The sequence below is a fragment of the Scophthalmus maximus genome, chromosome 20, assembly GCF_022379125.1.
Source record: "Scophthalmus maximus strain ysfricsl-2021 chromosome 20, ASM2237912v1, whole genome shotgun sequence".
Lineage (NCBI taxonomy): Eukaryota > Metazoa > Chordata > Actinopteri > Pleuronectiformes > Scophthalmidae > Scophthalmus > Scophthalmus maximus.
The window spans coordinates 11300735-11316953 of NC_061534.1; the positions used below are offsets into that span (position 1 = coordinate 11300735).

General features: G+C 41.3%; 1 protein-coding gene across 1 annotated transcript in view; it reads left to right on the forward strand.

The window, feature by feature from the left end:
* The window catches only part of znf462 (zinc finger protein 462), a 45998-nt gene extending 30414 nt beyond the window's left edge, over positions 1-15584 (forward strand). The window contains exons 6-13 of the mRNA XM_035609341.2: positions 1063-1181; positions 2605-2802; positions 5631-5871; positions 5960-6099; positions 7033-7256; positions 9433-9733; positions 10563-10704; positions 11609-15584. Of these exons, the coding sequence (XP_035465234.2) occupies positions 1063-1181; positions 2605-2802; positions 5631-5871; positions 5960-6099; positions 7033-7256; positions 9433-9733; positions 10563-10704; positions 11609-11828 (1585 nt within the window). The 3' untranslated portion in view covers positions 11829-15584. The remainder of the gene's footprint in view (positions 1-1062; positions 1182-2604; positions 2803-5630; positions 5872-5959; positions 6100-7032; positions 7257-9432; positions 9734-10562; positions 10705-11608) is intronic.
* The last annotated feature ends 635 nt before the right edge of the window (positions 15585-16219 follow it).

Below are 16219 nucleotides of genomic sequence, written 5' to 3' on the forward strand. Positions count from 1 at the left end.
TGAAAATGTGTTTTAACCAAAAGTGTGACTATACGCTGAGATGGAGACACTGAATAGCCACGGCTGTCAAAATGCCAAATATAGATAAAACTCCAAACAGGGTTTGATCTGCTTGTAACTTTCAAAGCTCACGATGTCTCTGTTCCTCTCAGATTTAGTTCCATTTTGAGACATCAACCAGAATAATCCAGAATAATCTAGTGGTAATACAAAGCCATGTATTAACTGTGTCATCTTTCTTCTGTGATACATTTGCTTTGCCACACACTTTTACAATACGTGCTATATGTTGCCATGGGCAAGATATTGGAATTGTGCAAGGCTTATTTCTTGACAGCAAAAATAAGTCCTGGAAATGTGCAGCTGTTGCTTGTTGCTGTATAAACTGTCGCAGTTTATTTTATTAACGTTCACACTTTACAAGTCTTACTTACTCCACCTTGTTTTACAGACCAACTGGATGTTGAGCACATTTTTACACCTTGTTCTGTTTACCCTGTCGCATTCGCTTCTTCAATCTCCTTGAAGATTCCCTGTTCGAGAAAGACGAACCTTATACAGACATCTTGCAATGGTACAATAATGTGTTTTATCCATCACAGAAGATGCAGAGCAAAAGGGAAAGAGAGAGTCCTCATCACCTCTGAGCTCTCAGGTGTAATCCTTCTGTACTGTATGTGCCCTGACCCAGAAAGAAGCCGCATTCCCATGCCACCTAGGAGGCCGGCATTAAAAACACAGCCACCGTCCCCACAGGCCCTCACACACTCATTCCCACCAGGGGATTGTGGGTAGATGAGTTCACCCCATGGCTCCTTGTTCTGTAGTCATTGGAAATGCGCAGCTGTTGTTTGTGAGCTAAACAGTGTCGAGTGCTTTAGATGCTGCTGTTGAAAATTATCAAGGTGGATGCTGTAGAGCAGAGCTCCCTCTGTCCTCCCTCTACCCTATTCTCATCACATTCTCTCTTTATCAGCGATCCTTTTGTCCTCATTTCGTGTTGTTTTGGTTCATCCTCTTATCTCATATGCTCCCTTCTATCTTTTTTTTTTTTTCTTCCAGTCTGGACAGACATGTGCAGTCTCACCATGGGCACCACAAGCCCTTCAAGTGCAAGCTCTGCCCCTTTAAATCTGCCTACGTGAGTCGCTTGAAGAGCCACCTGCATAAGGCACACACAGGTAACAACACACACACACGCACACAAATACATTCAATCACATCTTACAGCTGTGCCCATGACTAACAAGTTATTCCCGGGCAAGAAAAGCAGCCTCCTGTTTATCATCTTGCACATAACGATGCTGTGCTTGATTTAGCTTCTCCAGCACACTGCAACCAGTGGATTATCTCGCGGAGCAGCTTCACCATTCACTGAGTGCATTAGACACACTCTAATTAAGCACATCCAAAGGAATCAAATTTGGAGGAATCAAAGTTTAGCAGAAACAGCCCAGATTAATTTATTGCTAATATTGCATATATTGGAATATGTTAAAGAAATCCTCAGCGTGCTACAGAGGTGGGGGCATGCAAAGACATAGGCATTCAAGAAATGCCAAGAAAACAAAAAACAAGAAGCTCCACCTGAGTAATCAATAAACCGGCAAAATAAACAATCACAGAACTGGCCAACTAGAAAAACACAATTTTTAATCATCATTTGAGTGCTCTCAACTGTCTGGTTGGAGAGAACAAGAAGCAGCAGTAAGACTTAACAACCGCTATGGAAAAATGACACAAACCAATTTTGAGTTGCGATTACATTTGAAAAGTAGAGTTGCTTTTAGTCCAGCGGGCTAAGGAAACATTTGGCATGGATGCTTCCAAATCCAGACGATGTCTTATCCCAAATGATTTGTTTTTACTAGAAGCAGTTTAAAAAAAAAGGAAGAGACTTCTGGAGAAGGACATGGTGCAGTCCGGTCAGACTTGGTTGCGATGGCTTCACTCAGCAGGATGCTGCTTGAAATATGTTGTGAAGCAAACATGTGGATGAATGGCCCATGGGGGGGAAAAAATAAAGACTTTACCAAAGCGTTTGCCAGAAACACACATATTAGCCAATTACAGCTGTAGTGCAGTCTTAAACCAGAGCAGCATCAATCGGTGAAATAACGTGCTTTGTCGTCAACACAAAACATTTAATCTCAGTCTTTGTGTCAGGTCAGATGTCACTGTGAAGCAACAACAAAAAACAGCTGAATACTTGAATTTGTAGCATGAGTTTTTCCAAAATACTGCGCTTTTAATCTGTACAGTATATTTGCCGAAGAGAAAAGAAGAGTTTGAATGTGGACCTGACTTGATGTGTGACACCTCAATACACTCTGTTTAAACTTTCATGAAACTTTTGATCGAATTTTTTTTCTTTTTTTTCTATCAACATTACGCTAATTAATCCGAGGGGAGCATCAAGTAAGGGCAAGGTGACATAATTGTTGCAGCCGGGCTCAGAGGGGAATAGCTTTGTTTGTGGTGGAGGGCGTGTTGCCATGTTTTTTTTTTCTTCAACGATTTATAGATCGCCACTAATCCTCATCTTATACTCCTTTTGTGTATTTTAATAAAGTTGTTGACTTGTGATGCTTCCTTGTCTTCCAGGCGAGCAGCACACATACAAATGCTTGTCGTGCCCCTTCTCCTCCATGACCATCAGCCTGCTGAAGGAGCACTCACTGAGGGACCACGGCGAGGCCCTGACCCTCCCCAAACTCCGGGCTGCTACCCAGGCTGCTCACGCCTCCCTCAGGCCCTCCCGGCTGCCCGGCAACACAGAGCAGACTCCTCTGGCCTCAGATGGTATGAGATCATGTGTAATATGATTTTACAGGATGTAACGTCGTTTGATAAGCTTGTCTGGCCAAATTTTGGGAAATCTCAATCGAATCCACAGGAAAAAGAAACTGAAAAAGAAACATTTAAACTGTAAAAGGAATTCTGTTTCTCAGAGCCACAGCACACAGACATGATACACACATAGTCTGCGATTCAGTGTGAGTTTCACATTCTGAGAATATAATTTCCTGTGTGGTTCATCACAAATCTGTTTACTTCCTGTTTATATCTGTGGAAAAAAGCAGATCTGAGGCATGATTATCCCCCAAATCAAAGTAAGACAAACAGTAGTGGGGAGTGGGAGTGACAGGAGCCATTAATATTCACTATTTTCATGTTGCACTATCAATACTTTTTTGACATTAGTGTAGATGGGGCTCAGTTGTCTCCATTTTATCTGTCCCATAAATATCAGTGGAGGCTGTGGAAACCCCTGGTGGGAAAAAATAAAATAAAATGAATAAGGAAATAATGAAAAATGTGCACAGCCTGTAAGACTTCTTCAAATGTCTTTAATTCAACCAAATGTCCAAAATCAAAATAGACTCACTTTACTGCATACATGTAAATGACAAATGAAAGCTTTCTGCCAGGCCTTTTCATCAGGGTGGTTCTATGTTTTAGGCTGTTTGTTTTTTTTTTTAAATACTAATCTGAATATCAGCAGTTCTAGCACCGAGAAGTCTGTGTCGTCTTCGTAGTTTCTGGGAGACGGTGCGCAGACTGAATAAATGACTGTGTATGAGAATTTAGTCCGAGTCCGTCTGCTCACATTTTGCTGCCTAAGCCTTCTCCCATGTTGACGATGACACTTTTCTTCACAGAATATATTCAGCTGAAGAAGCACCTTCAGTGTACAGTAGGTCTGTGGAGCAGCCAGCTACTTGATGTGCTGCCATGTTTTAGGTGTTTTAGTGTCTGTGCAGCCACTGCTGTAGCTTGCGGACTGTTCTTGGCAGCAGCTGTTACCTTGCTGCTGGAGCTCTGGAATCTTCCCTGGAGCCGGAGCAGGGGCAGCAGCATTCCTCAATGCACCAGCCACCACTGTCAGCTGTGCCTTACCGAGACAAATGAAGCATTGAGAAGGAGCAGAGCTGACAAGTTGAATGTCTCTCCACCTACCAAACTCGCTGCATTCAGTTGAAGGTCTTAAGATTCGGATGTTTGGAGTGAAACACACACATGAAAAGATTCCAGGGGAGATTGATCGCTTGAGTGCTTCTCATTAGCCGGGGTGGTTACTTTAACTTCTTGAAAATAGCTGCTGCACGTGCCCAGAAATATGAAAATAAAAAATAAAAAAATAAAAAACTTTGAAATTCAACCCATCCTTACTTTTGATTGTCCTTTGAGGTCATTCATAAAATATTTTTAAGACATTCTCCTCCTCCTCTTCCTGTCTTCTTCAACTCCTCACACAGTATTTCACTCATTTGTGCCATGAAATAGACAGTTGGGGGCCATTAATTAATTCAAGAAGACACATCACTGCCACATAACTACAACATTTCCTCTCCCCGTCTACTATCTCATCTCCATACAACTCCACAATGCAGAGGATATTGAAAGCATGAGTCAACCGTGGCATTGTTGGATTGGTATGAATTCGTCTGGCTCTACCACAAAAGTGAGGAATTGAATCTAAAGCATTTTTGCAAAGTAAAAGTAAAAGTCCTTATTTTTTTTTACTCCTCCGTGTTTCCTCATACTCCGAGTGCTGAATGAAGCATTTTTCACAAAAGCAGATATTCTATCAGTGTCACTGTGCTTTATTTATTGATGTGTTGGAGGCTCAAAGTAGGACGAGAAGATGAGCTGGCTCACTGATATTATGGGCTCATTAGAAAGGGTGAGGGGAATGAGGAGTGGAAAAGGAGGGATGTTATTTAACATTAAACATGTAATCAGACATCTCTTAAAAATATAAACAATTTTGAGAAGACATGAAGTAGAGTAAACTCCGTCCTGCTGTGCAGAAATGTGTGTTGGATGTACAGTGGATACTGTGGGTTGAAAACTGGCACCCAAAACCTTTTGAAATTAGCATAAAATACTTAATTATTATTGTTTTTTAAAGAGAAGAGTAGACTTCCAGAAGTGGAAGAAGCACACATGTTACTAACTGTATATGTGAATGTGAAAATATTCTAGTAAGTACAGAAGTTCATCAGCTAAATTCAGAAGTGAAATCAAAAGTAAAAGGGCTTACTCCAAAGAAGAGTGGCCCCTGCAACCGACTTAAACAGTATTTATTTTCAGTAGTTTAGTCCAGTGGTTAACAACCAAAAGGTCAAGCTCTTTTCAAAGGCCACATACCAAAACTGCAGAGCGATGAATAATACATGTTGTAAGAAAAGGAGAAGATACTCACTTCTGCCAAACAAATCTGTATTCATTTTCTTTGGGCTTTTCTCTAATCTTTGCATTTTTTAGGGGGGGGGGGGGGGTAGAACTGCACACAGCTTAGAAACTTCTGAAGTGTGACAACTAGGCATGTTTATCTTAGTAGTGGTCACAAGCTTAATTGGTTTGGGAGCATGTGTCGTCTCTATGCTGTTTTTATTTGTAATAATCTGTAAAAATAGTTGTTGTTGAAGTCATAACGGAGCGTAAAATGTAACAATAAAGCACAAAATACCTGAAATCTGTAAACTACTTAGTAAATGTACTTGGTTTCCTTTGCACCACTGCTCCAAACTGCAGAGAAGTTCTGTATCTCTAGGTCTGTGCTCTCATGTATTCAGACAGTATGTCGGGGTGTAATAAACACGCTTTCTCCATTTCTCTGTCAGATCCGTCGTACCTGGAGCCGGCCGACGTTCGTCAGCAGCTCAGTCATTACCAGCTCGCCTCCCGCAGCCAATTGTCCTCCGGCTCAACGGGGACGGACAATCGGCCAGACGGAGTCCTCACCTGTGAGTTCTGCGAGTTCAGCTCCGGATACATGCAGAGCCTTCGCCGGCACTACAGGGACCGCCACGGTGGCAAGAAGCTCTTCAAGTGCAAAGACTGTTCCTTTTTTACCTGCTACAAGTAAGGAGAGACGGAAAAAAAGGAAAATTATAGAAATAATACAAAGTATCACACACGCACAAAAACTAAACCCCTCTTTCTGTCTCAGGAACAGCTTCAACATGCACGTGGAGGCTGGTCACAACAACAATGCACCTGAGGATCTCCCCAAAGACCTGCGCTGCCCCCTCTGCCTCTACCACACCAAACACAAGAGCAATATGATCGACCACATTGTCCTGCACAGAGGTACGCGTCAGTCACATCGCAAACTCTGCATTTTTTTTTTTTTCAAGGGAATAGTTTGACACTCTGGGACATAGGCTGACTGTATTTCCAGGCTGGAGTTAGATGAGAGGACTGACTCTCTCTCTGAGATCATGCTCGTGTCCGCTGCAGCTGCAACAGCTGCAAGGGCAGTGACTTCCTGGAGTCTCTTCTGGTTGTCTGGCGTCCTCACAGTGACAACGAGACGCCAGGTAGTCAGCGCTCTGAAAAATGTCTGGCACATAATTCCTTGTGAAACGTGTTAATTGGTGAACTTAAGGGGTGCTGGTAGGCAGATTTTTATTTTTTTTTAAGTTTGGACAGAGTGAGGCTGGTACTCCTTAGATACTTCTTATTTTCAGTCTTTAAGCTGAGCAGAACTTCATGATCTTTGTGTTTGCAGCTGTTTGTTAATTGTTTTAAGAAACGTCTAGTGTCAGAGCTGATCGGACATAACAGCATATGATAATAACAAGTAACATAAACAACATGCACAAGTGGAGCCTGTAGTTTTTAGTTTTTTGTTGTTTTTAAGCGTTGTTTACTGGATAAGAATATTGGTGCGAACAAAAACTGACAGACAACTCTCTTTAGCAAGCACAGAGGGAAGGAACTGCTCTGATGAGCTGATAAAACTTTCTCCTGAGCGCTTGGGTGCGTTTTTTTATTTTTTACACTTTCGTTAGTTATCTAGAAGTGCGTATGTTGAAACTGAGAAAATGACAAACCCACCAAAAGGTAATAGCCACTCTGATTACGTTTCCTGTGTGTGTTCGTGACAAATGTCATTCGATATCTCTCCTGCGTCCCCACATCCCCTTTTTCCTATTATGTCGTTAGCTCTCCCCCTGCTCTCTACCACTTTTCCCCCTCCGACTTCATAATCCACATCGTTCTCTCCTCTTCCTCCACCAGAGGAGCGAGTGGCTCCGCTGGAGGTCAGCCGCTCCAAGCTGTCACGCCACCTTCAGGGCCTGGTGTTCCGTTGCCACAAATGCACCTTCACATGCTCCAGCGACCAGGCCCTGCAGCTGCACCTGCAGAAGCACGCTGAGATCAAGCCTTACCAGTGCCAGCTCTGCTATTATGACAGCAGTCAGCGGAGTCAGCTCGAGGAGCATCTCCGCCTTGAGCACAAGGTCAGCTGGAGTCCAGATGTTATACACAAAGTCTTCTGTAACTAAGTTTAAATCCATGCACCTTATGTAAATGGTTTCTACAATAGACGTGGAAGGGAATATGGCCGTCGCAACTGTAAACACGGCAGATGAAAGACTTTCTGGCTTATCAGTGTCAAAAGTCTGCAGTTTACTGATAAGAATGGGTTTTAATCATCAGTCGGCTTAATGGCGGTCACACAAGTTGTTTACAGCCTGCAAACTCTCTGTAGCTTCACACTGTTCGATTAATTATACGACATCTGCTGTTTTTTTTTACATGAGGGAATAATGATGCCTGTGACACTCAACTGTCCTTATTCCCACGGTTGTTGAAAGATCACGTAATACAGCAAATCCAATTCGCAGCTCCTGAATCAAACACATCCTCAGTAATCAGCTGCTGAACTGTAAATAAACAGAAATCCTTTGAATCACAGATACACCGAACCTTTAACAAGGACTTAAGAAGAAATGATTCATACAATCAAACTGAAACGAGTTTTGTCTTTGGTCAACAGAGTCCAGAAAATATTTCAATACAGCAAAGTAGAAAAACAACTTAATCGATACCCAATAAAATCTGGGATTTATTTTCAAATCAATGCAGCAACAGCACATGGGCTTGCTTAGATTACGTGGACATTTCAGACTCGGCCAAACTTCAGTAAGTGCTGGCAGCTCTTCGTCTGTCCTGTTCACTTGTGTGAAACTGACAACATAAGCGGTGGACGACTAGCGACTAGTTAAACCTCGATTATGAGTTAAATGTGAATAAGATACTCCCAGTAACAAGTGATCACTTCCAGCAGCAGGTTCCCATTAAAATCCAAATCGGTGCAGAGAAATTAAGCAGAGAAAACACAGTTAATGAGTCTATGCAGCTTTTACATTTGTGTGTGTGTGTGGTTCTTGAGCATGTGTAATAAAACTTTATTGTATGAGAAATCGTTAGAGGTATCCAATTAAATTGGACCATTAAGTCAATCAGGAGAATGAAAGCATGTAAACTTGATGACAAAACAAAAATACCTCTGTTCTTCCCCGTCTTATTTTTTTTACATTCAAACTTCTGTCTTCTTCACAGCAGCGTTTCTGCACCAGCTTATAAATCCAAAATTGACCTCGGTGCTGCACCTTGACATAAGGAGATAAGAAAATATCAGTGAAATGACAACTGATACAATGGAATAAGATGAGTGGGTGGGTACATATCAGATTGCTCAAGCCTCACGATATTCTAACCACATCCAGGAGAGAAAGGGTTTCATCTCTCGGCGCATGAGAGCTCTGCGAGATAGATGGACAAATGTGTAACCTCAAAAAGAGAAAGGAGAAAAGGAAAGGGTCTCGTAGTTATGCCTTTTCAGAATCCTTCTTATTAAAGTTCAGCAGGACACTTTTGAAAGAGGTTCTCTGCAGAGTTAAGCATCTTCCGCATTGATATCATTGTTTTGTAAAGATGTTTGGTAGATGAAGGTTAAAAAAAAAGCAAAGACGGCAGCCTGTAGATATTTCTAATCGGCCTTGAGCATGACCGTTACCTTCAAGAAGCCAGGCCATAATTTATAAGCTTTGAATCATTCATCATCCACTACACACAGCAATCATTTTCGCACCTCTCTAGTTGTGAGTCTTCACTGCTTACCTGGCAGTAAATTCCTTTTATTGTCTTGAATATTATAAATGTATGCCTCAGTTTATGGACGCACTTAAATAGCCATTGTAGACCTGGCAGTGAGAATGAGAGAGACAGAGAGCTACAGCTGATTCTCTGCTCGGAAGTCGACTGCAGGACTATGAGTCTTTAAGGAGTGTGGGAGACTTTAATTACTCATAAATAATAATGATAATTTACTGTGCAACAAGATGCTTATGCAATGACATGTGCCTGGTGTGTTATCAAACCATCGGTCTATGTTAAAATGAGGATTTTATTTACAGCAAACACTAAAAATGTATTTGGAAAGTTTTGACTGTTTGACTGAGACGTTCACCCTCAAAATACCGCTAATTCTGGTGTTTTAGTGCTTTGGGGGAAAACAAAACCAACTACAAAACGTCTATAGCAATTTCTTTGCCTTTACACAAAGATATTCTTAACAACAAAAATCCACTTTTTTTTTTAAACTGATGAAAACCTCCTGTTTCTGATCAGGTTATCCGCAACTTCGAGCTGATGGGCCGGGTCAACCTGGACCAGCTGGAGATGATAAAGGAACGAGGGAGCAGCGCAGAGGAGGAAGAGGAGAGAGAAATGATGCTGATGGTAGCAGATGGAAAAGTAAATGCAGAGGAGGAGGAGGAGGACGATGACGACAACGACGACGGAGGAATGGCAATTATGGAAAATTTAGCGGATGAACAGAGGGAGATGGACGATGAAGAGGACCACATCAAAGAGGAAGAGGAAGAAGAGGAAGTTAAAGGGGTGCTGGATGAAAGGCCGGGCCTTCAAGGTAAAAACAGAAGATCAATGAAGTACTGTTGTGTTACAGTAGCTGAATAAAAAAAAACTCCACATTCTGTACATATTGTGTCACTTATTATTCACTCGTACAGACTGACACAGATCTAAGGATCATTAATAAACAAAATGATAGCATGTAAAATGTGAGCTAAAGCCAAACTTGAAGTTTGATTTGGGGCGTATTTGATTTCAAAACATAAACCAAAACAATCCACGCTTAAGTGAGAACACCTCTAAGTCTCTATAGCAGGTAGGATCAAGTGCAGCCGCTGAAAGAGCAAATGCTGTGTGTACTTCACACCTGGCCTGTCGGGTCAAAAACACTGCTCGCTGCTGTTTAACTGCTGCATGAGCCGATCTCACAGCAGATTTCTCTCTTAATGCGATCTGCTGAAAAGCCCCTGTCTTTGGGGTTCTCACTTATTTTCTCCACTGTGTCTCTTCTGAAGCCAAATAAATGTGCTGTACAAGACAAAAAAACAATCGCTTTTCCTGAATATGTTGTTTATTTGGAAGTCACATCTTATAGTTTCCTTCATTTCCAGTTATTTGTCTGCCAAAGAAGCCAAAGTCCTATTGTTATTCTGATTTGATTTTCTTCATTTTCTTCTGGGCTATAATCTGTCTGAGGGGAAATTTTTAATAAACAGAAAAATATACTGGTCTACAAAAGACATCCAACATTCATTTTTAATGCATTTAACACTTTTGTTTGGTGATTGGTGTTTTACTTATGTATTGCAAATTTACATATACAATACTTATTGCTTCATAATGTATTCTCAGACTAACCTTATCATTTGAACTCTGTTTCCCAGAGGTCCTTGCATCTCCTACCAGCAGCAGCAGCAACAGCAGCTCCGGGCCGAGTGGTGCTGAGAAGCGTCTTCCCTGCGAGTTCTGTGGACGCTGCTTCACCAACAGCCTCGAGTGGGAACGACATGTCCTTCGACATGGCATGTTAGTACGATTTTTTTCCCCCTCTTTTTCTTCTGTACTCTCTCCTTGGGAGCGAGCTGTTTGTTGAATCGACATTCAAATTTGACACATGCTTTCATTGTCCCCCTCGGGATGAAAGCTGGTAACTCTGATCCTCTGATTGTTCGTCGGGCAACAAATGGTGCTAGACGCCACATGAACATAATTTGTTCAGTACATTTAATCACAACCTGCAAAATCAATCAATTGTCAATTAGATGTGCTTTGTGTTTGGTGCTAATTAAAGAATGTTTAGCATGCTAAACATTCTTTAATGAAGGTTCTTCTTATCTTAAACCAAGATAGTAAACATGGTAAACATTATACCTGCCAGACATTGACATGTTAGCATGGTCACTAGAGTATTTAGCTCCGAGCACCAATGTGTTTAATCTGTCTATCTGTAAAATTCAGTCTTTTCCATCATTAGTGTTATTTTAATCAATGACCGTAAACAAAAATGGATGACACATCTCCACCTTCCTCACATTGTATGAAAGCGAGGCTAAAATATATCAGATACAGTCAATGCCATCTTGCGCTGGTGACGTCATTCGTCTGCGCACTAGTGATCGCGAAGCAGAACAGTGGTATCGGGGTCCTGCTTATGCACCCGCCCGACCAATCACAAATCAATCTCAGCTGTCAATCATGATGTCTTGGCCTGTTTTCTGTAGCATCAAAAAACGAATTAAACAAAACTTATCAGAAACATGAACACTTGAACATTGGCAGGGTTTATGACCTATAATGTAGCCAGCCACCAGGGGGCTATCCAGATGTTTTGGCTTCACTTTTGGGCTGAGGCCACGTCATCCATCTTTCTGTATAGTCATTGATCTTTTCACATGCTATCAGTGCTTATTTTTGCCCCATTCATTTTCAGGACGGTTAACAACAGTCAGATGGACACCAGCACAACCTCAGCAATAGAGGCCTCAGCATCCTCTTCCACTGGCTCCTCTGTCTTGATGGACACAGGGCTGGACCTGTCCAGCAACATGAATGACGAAGGGAACACTGCTGATCTAACACTGAGAAGTCAAAGCCAGTATATGGAGGACAAAGAAATGCTTGACACCAAAAAGGATCAACAATTTGGTTGAGAAGATTGTGGCCTCTTGGGAAAACATTGGGTAGGATCAACACTGAGTTGGCTCTTAAAATTGAAAGTCAAAGGAAATGAAAACATTGAAATGGAAAAAAAAGTGACTTCTTAAGAGTTGGAACATTATTAGATTTTAGACGTTACATATATAAGTATTAGGTTGTGCTGCATAAAATGACTGAGCTCTTTAAATGAGCGGTCCCCTAGGACAGATCTTAATATATTGGTAACCAATAGTGAACAGAACTCTTTATTGCTGACATTCTGGTCAAATCTACAGTGAAAGATCCCACCTAGATGAAATTAAACTATTTATAAAGAATTTTGTCCAAAACAATTAAACTAAATTTAATCATTTTATTATTGAAAGCACCTTTTACCCCCCCCCCCCTCCCCCGCCCCCCCGCCCACTCAAAACAGGGTTACTGTAAATTTGCCTAGAAGAAAGAAACAAGATATGAAAGCATTTACAACCGTGGCCCCAACTGTCTTTTATTGTTTCTTGTTGAAATTTGAGACTTTTTTCATCTTAGCCTTGTGTTAAATGTGTAGAAGTATTCCTGGAGGAAGAGTCGCACCTTATGTATTTTAGCAAAATGACAGATCACGCTTTATTCATTCGTAGAATTACTGACAATTTCCCCTAATGTTTGTAGCAAATTGCTATATTTTAGGTCCCTTAATATTATACTACGTATAAGCCTTCAGCCTGTGGCACCCTTCAAATTTTAATGTACAATTTCATTGTCCAGTAATTTCACCATAAAAAGAAAGTGTGGGGGGGAATGGTAATAGTTTAAATGTCCTTTACCTGGTCATGCTGTTTGTGATCCAGGTTACCAATTGTCCCAGTTAACCTGCACTGTTTGCAGATCAAATGATATGTTCAACGTAGTTATGTTGAGCCCTTTTGAGCAGGGAGTCCGTTAAGGGGTATCCTGGAACATAAACGCAGGTCTTAACAGTAGTGGCATCTTGACCAAGAGACAGAGATTACACTTGTCTTTTCAGTGCAAAGTATTGGATGTGATTGGATGTGCCAGAATCCAGCTCTTTCCACAGCTCTTTCTACTTTTTAATGAGGGATGGTTTAGACATCTCTCAGCGATCCGCCCAGTGTGATCCTGTGGGCGATCGGATTGCACCATGTCTGAGTGCTGAAGCCAGCGTGCAAGTGCCTTAAAATGTGGCCCCATCATGGTTTTAACTGCTTTAAGAAAACAAGTCATTGGCTAGGAAGTAACAAAGAAAATGCCCAACTTTTCTCTCAACATAAAAAGTCAGAATTTGTTCCCATAAGAATTTATGGCCTGAACAATTTTCATCTTAATGTGTGTCGTGTAGCTTTGTTATCTAATTAAGATCAGATCAGATTAAACTTTAATGTAACAACAAAACGCTGTCTAGCATGTACCCAGATTAGAGCAAAAACAATGTTGAGGTCGAAAAAAAAATATTCATGAGAAAATATGTCAGTGCCAGTGGAGGTGAAATTTGTTAATTTGTTATACTCAAATAATTGAAAAAGTTTATTGGACTTTATTGGAGCTTCTATCAAATTAAACCTTCACGAGGTAACGGGGAGTTGTTCAGGAAAACAGTTAGTGATGTTTTTTTTATGTTGTTTTTTGATTCTTCATTGGTATGCTTGTTTGTTATCCGATGATGTGAGCACCACAAATGAAAATCCATGCTAAAATGGGTCTGTCTATAGCCATGTTTCGCGTGACTGCGTCAGGTGTCTCGCTCCTCCGCAGTCAGCACAGGTGATTGATTACCTCAACTCCATTCAGGTTCCCCCACCGTGTCCATATTTGGATCTCCGGGCTCTAAATGACTGACAAGCTGGCAGCGAGCAACGAGGCAAACTCTCAAATCTCGACATCAAAATGTCCCTTTAGAAACGCACGGCTGACGCCACAGACATGGCCGTGTTTTTCACGCACAGTCACTACTACTGTACTACACACTGAAAAGACAAGTTGAAGAAAGTCGAAAGGCCATAAAACCATTTGTTTCCACATATATAGAGTTTATGTGCCACTGGGACTGTATGTTGAAGACTGACTTCTCGAAGGTGTCAAATCCCCACCCCCCCCCCCCCCCCCCCCTCCCCAACTTAAACCCCTTTAAATTCTCACCCTGTGTTGACACAACTGTCGTAGCCTGCATTTGTGTGCTTCATTTTAGACAAAGTCATCATGTGTGTTGATATTGACAAAAGGCAGAGATTGTATTTGCTGGATTTGCTGCTTGAATGCCCTAAAGCCTTATGAGACGCGAAGAGCAATTAAGTCAAATTTATATCCAATTCCAATAAGCAACTTAAACAGTCTGAGATAAATTGACTGCTACTATCAAATTAGTAAGAGGAACGCAGTTGATCTAATTGTGTTCTTGGTACCAAAATATTTACCAAGCCTGCTGTTTTTGCTGCTGTGATTGTCTTTCCGGAGCATTGAAACTTTGATGGAAATGGGAAATCTGGGTTTGCACCGTAGACTTATAGCATTAGAGTTCTATGGGGGGATCCCAGATAAACTACATGTCTGCAGCCATGTATAGAAAAACAAAACTACTCGTTAAGTGTTTGAACTGTGGTGTTTCAGAGAGGATACTTTGACCCCTTTTTTTCCTTTAGGTGTACTTACTTTTAAAAAAAGAAAAAGAAAAAAAGAAATCTAAAGATGATAGATAACCCTTAGGGGCTTTTTGAGTCCCGAATCCAACATTATTACGCTGTTGTACAATGTCTGGTTGCAATGAAAAATATCTCCCTTTTTTGTACTGTAATGGGAAACGAGCAGATGAGGAGAGCTGTGTGGTTGTACAATATTTAAACACATGAAGGAAAACGATGCAGTTCTCTTTAGATTAATAGCCAGTGCTTTTATTTTGAAAAAGAGAATCGTGGCAATGTAAGAGACGAGAAAAAATGTGTTCCTTTGGGAGCATTTTCTTCCAACTGCTTGGTCTTCTTCTGGGCTTGGCCACCGTCTGAGTCGACAGTCAACCTATACATCCCTCAGAAATCTAGCATACCCATGTCTAATGTAAAATCTGACACTCCAGTCTCTTTTATCCATGGCCTGTAAGGGCATCAGCTTGTTCAAAGGAGGCCAACACTTAGTCAACAACAAGCGGGACTGCAGCAGCCACATTCTGCTCCTCTGTCCTTTTCTAATAACTTCAAAACCGGTTCAGTTGGTGCTGAATCTCAAAGACCTTTTTTTCTGTTTTACAGGACCAGCTTGTAGCTCTTTGAAAGTAAAACTGTTTGAAAACTGTTGTTGTAGTAATAAGCTTTGTAAGGCAGCTTGAAAGCTCAGTGTAAACCGGAAGACAAACTGGTGCAGTCTGGGTGATGAAGCCGTCGACCCAAAATTATCTGTTGTTCTGTGATCATTTTAATAGGAAATGACTATGAATCCCTCACTGTGTGCAGTCCATAGACTGCAATGTCCCCAGTTTACCCAAAGTTGAACCCCTGCTGACGACACACTGGATACTTGTATATATGTTTAGTTTGTTTCTGATGCATTTCTCTTTTCAGACTGTTGTCTCCATAGTTTGACACTAGAATCTCTCCTTCTTGCCTTTCTTCCCATATAAATCTGATTACCTGATGGTGGGTTGTGATGTTGCCTAGAATGATTGTTTACAATTTTATTCCATTTATCTCTGGATATTCTGTAAATATTGTAATTCATTGTCTTTTTTTAACTTGATAATAAAGTTATCAGATAATGGTTGATTGGGTTGTGACCGTGTGCTACATTATATCGGAATTTAATTTAACTGTGCGAACATCTGTTCCAGATCCACACCAATGAACTTGGTGATGGTTAAACAACCGGGCATTGTATGGTCACCAAACAACAGAAGAAGGAAGTTGTGATGGATGTAGCAATCCCGAGTGATGTCAACATCAAGAAGAAGGAACATGAGACGCTCGAAAAACACAGAGGGCTGAAAGAGGTCCTAGAAAAGATGCGGAAAGTGATGATCGGTGATGATCAAACACTCTGGGCTGTAACTCTGGGTCACCGGCAGATTCCAGGAACAACATCCGAGATATCCGTCCAGAGGAGCGCTGTCCTAGGAACAGCTAAGATACTGCGCAGAACCCTCAGGCTCTCAGGCCTCTGGTAGAGGACTGGAGCTTGAAGGAGAGAACACGAGACCGCCCGCATGGGGCGAGTGGGGAAAGTGTCGCCCTTTATGGCTTCTTCCTTAAGAAACAATCACTGTCAGCACTTGATGTTACTGAAGTATTTCACTAGCAATTTATGTTGGGTCTGATTCTCAAAGGAAGATGCATGGTAAAGAGACCATGGTAAAAACATTATGAATAAATTATACCTGCTAAAACATCGACCTTTTAACAGA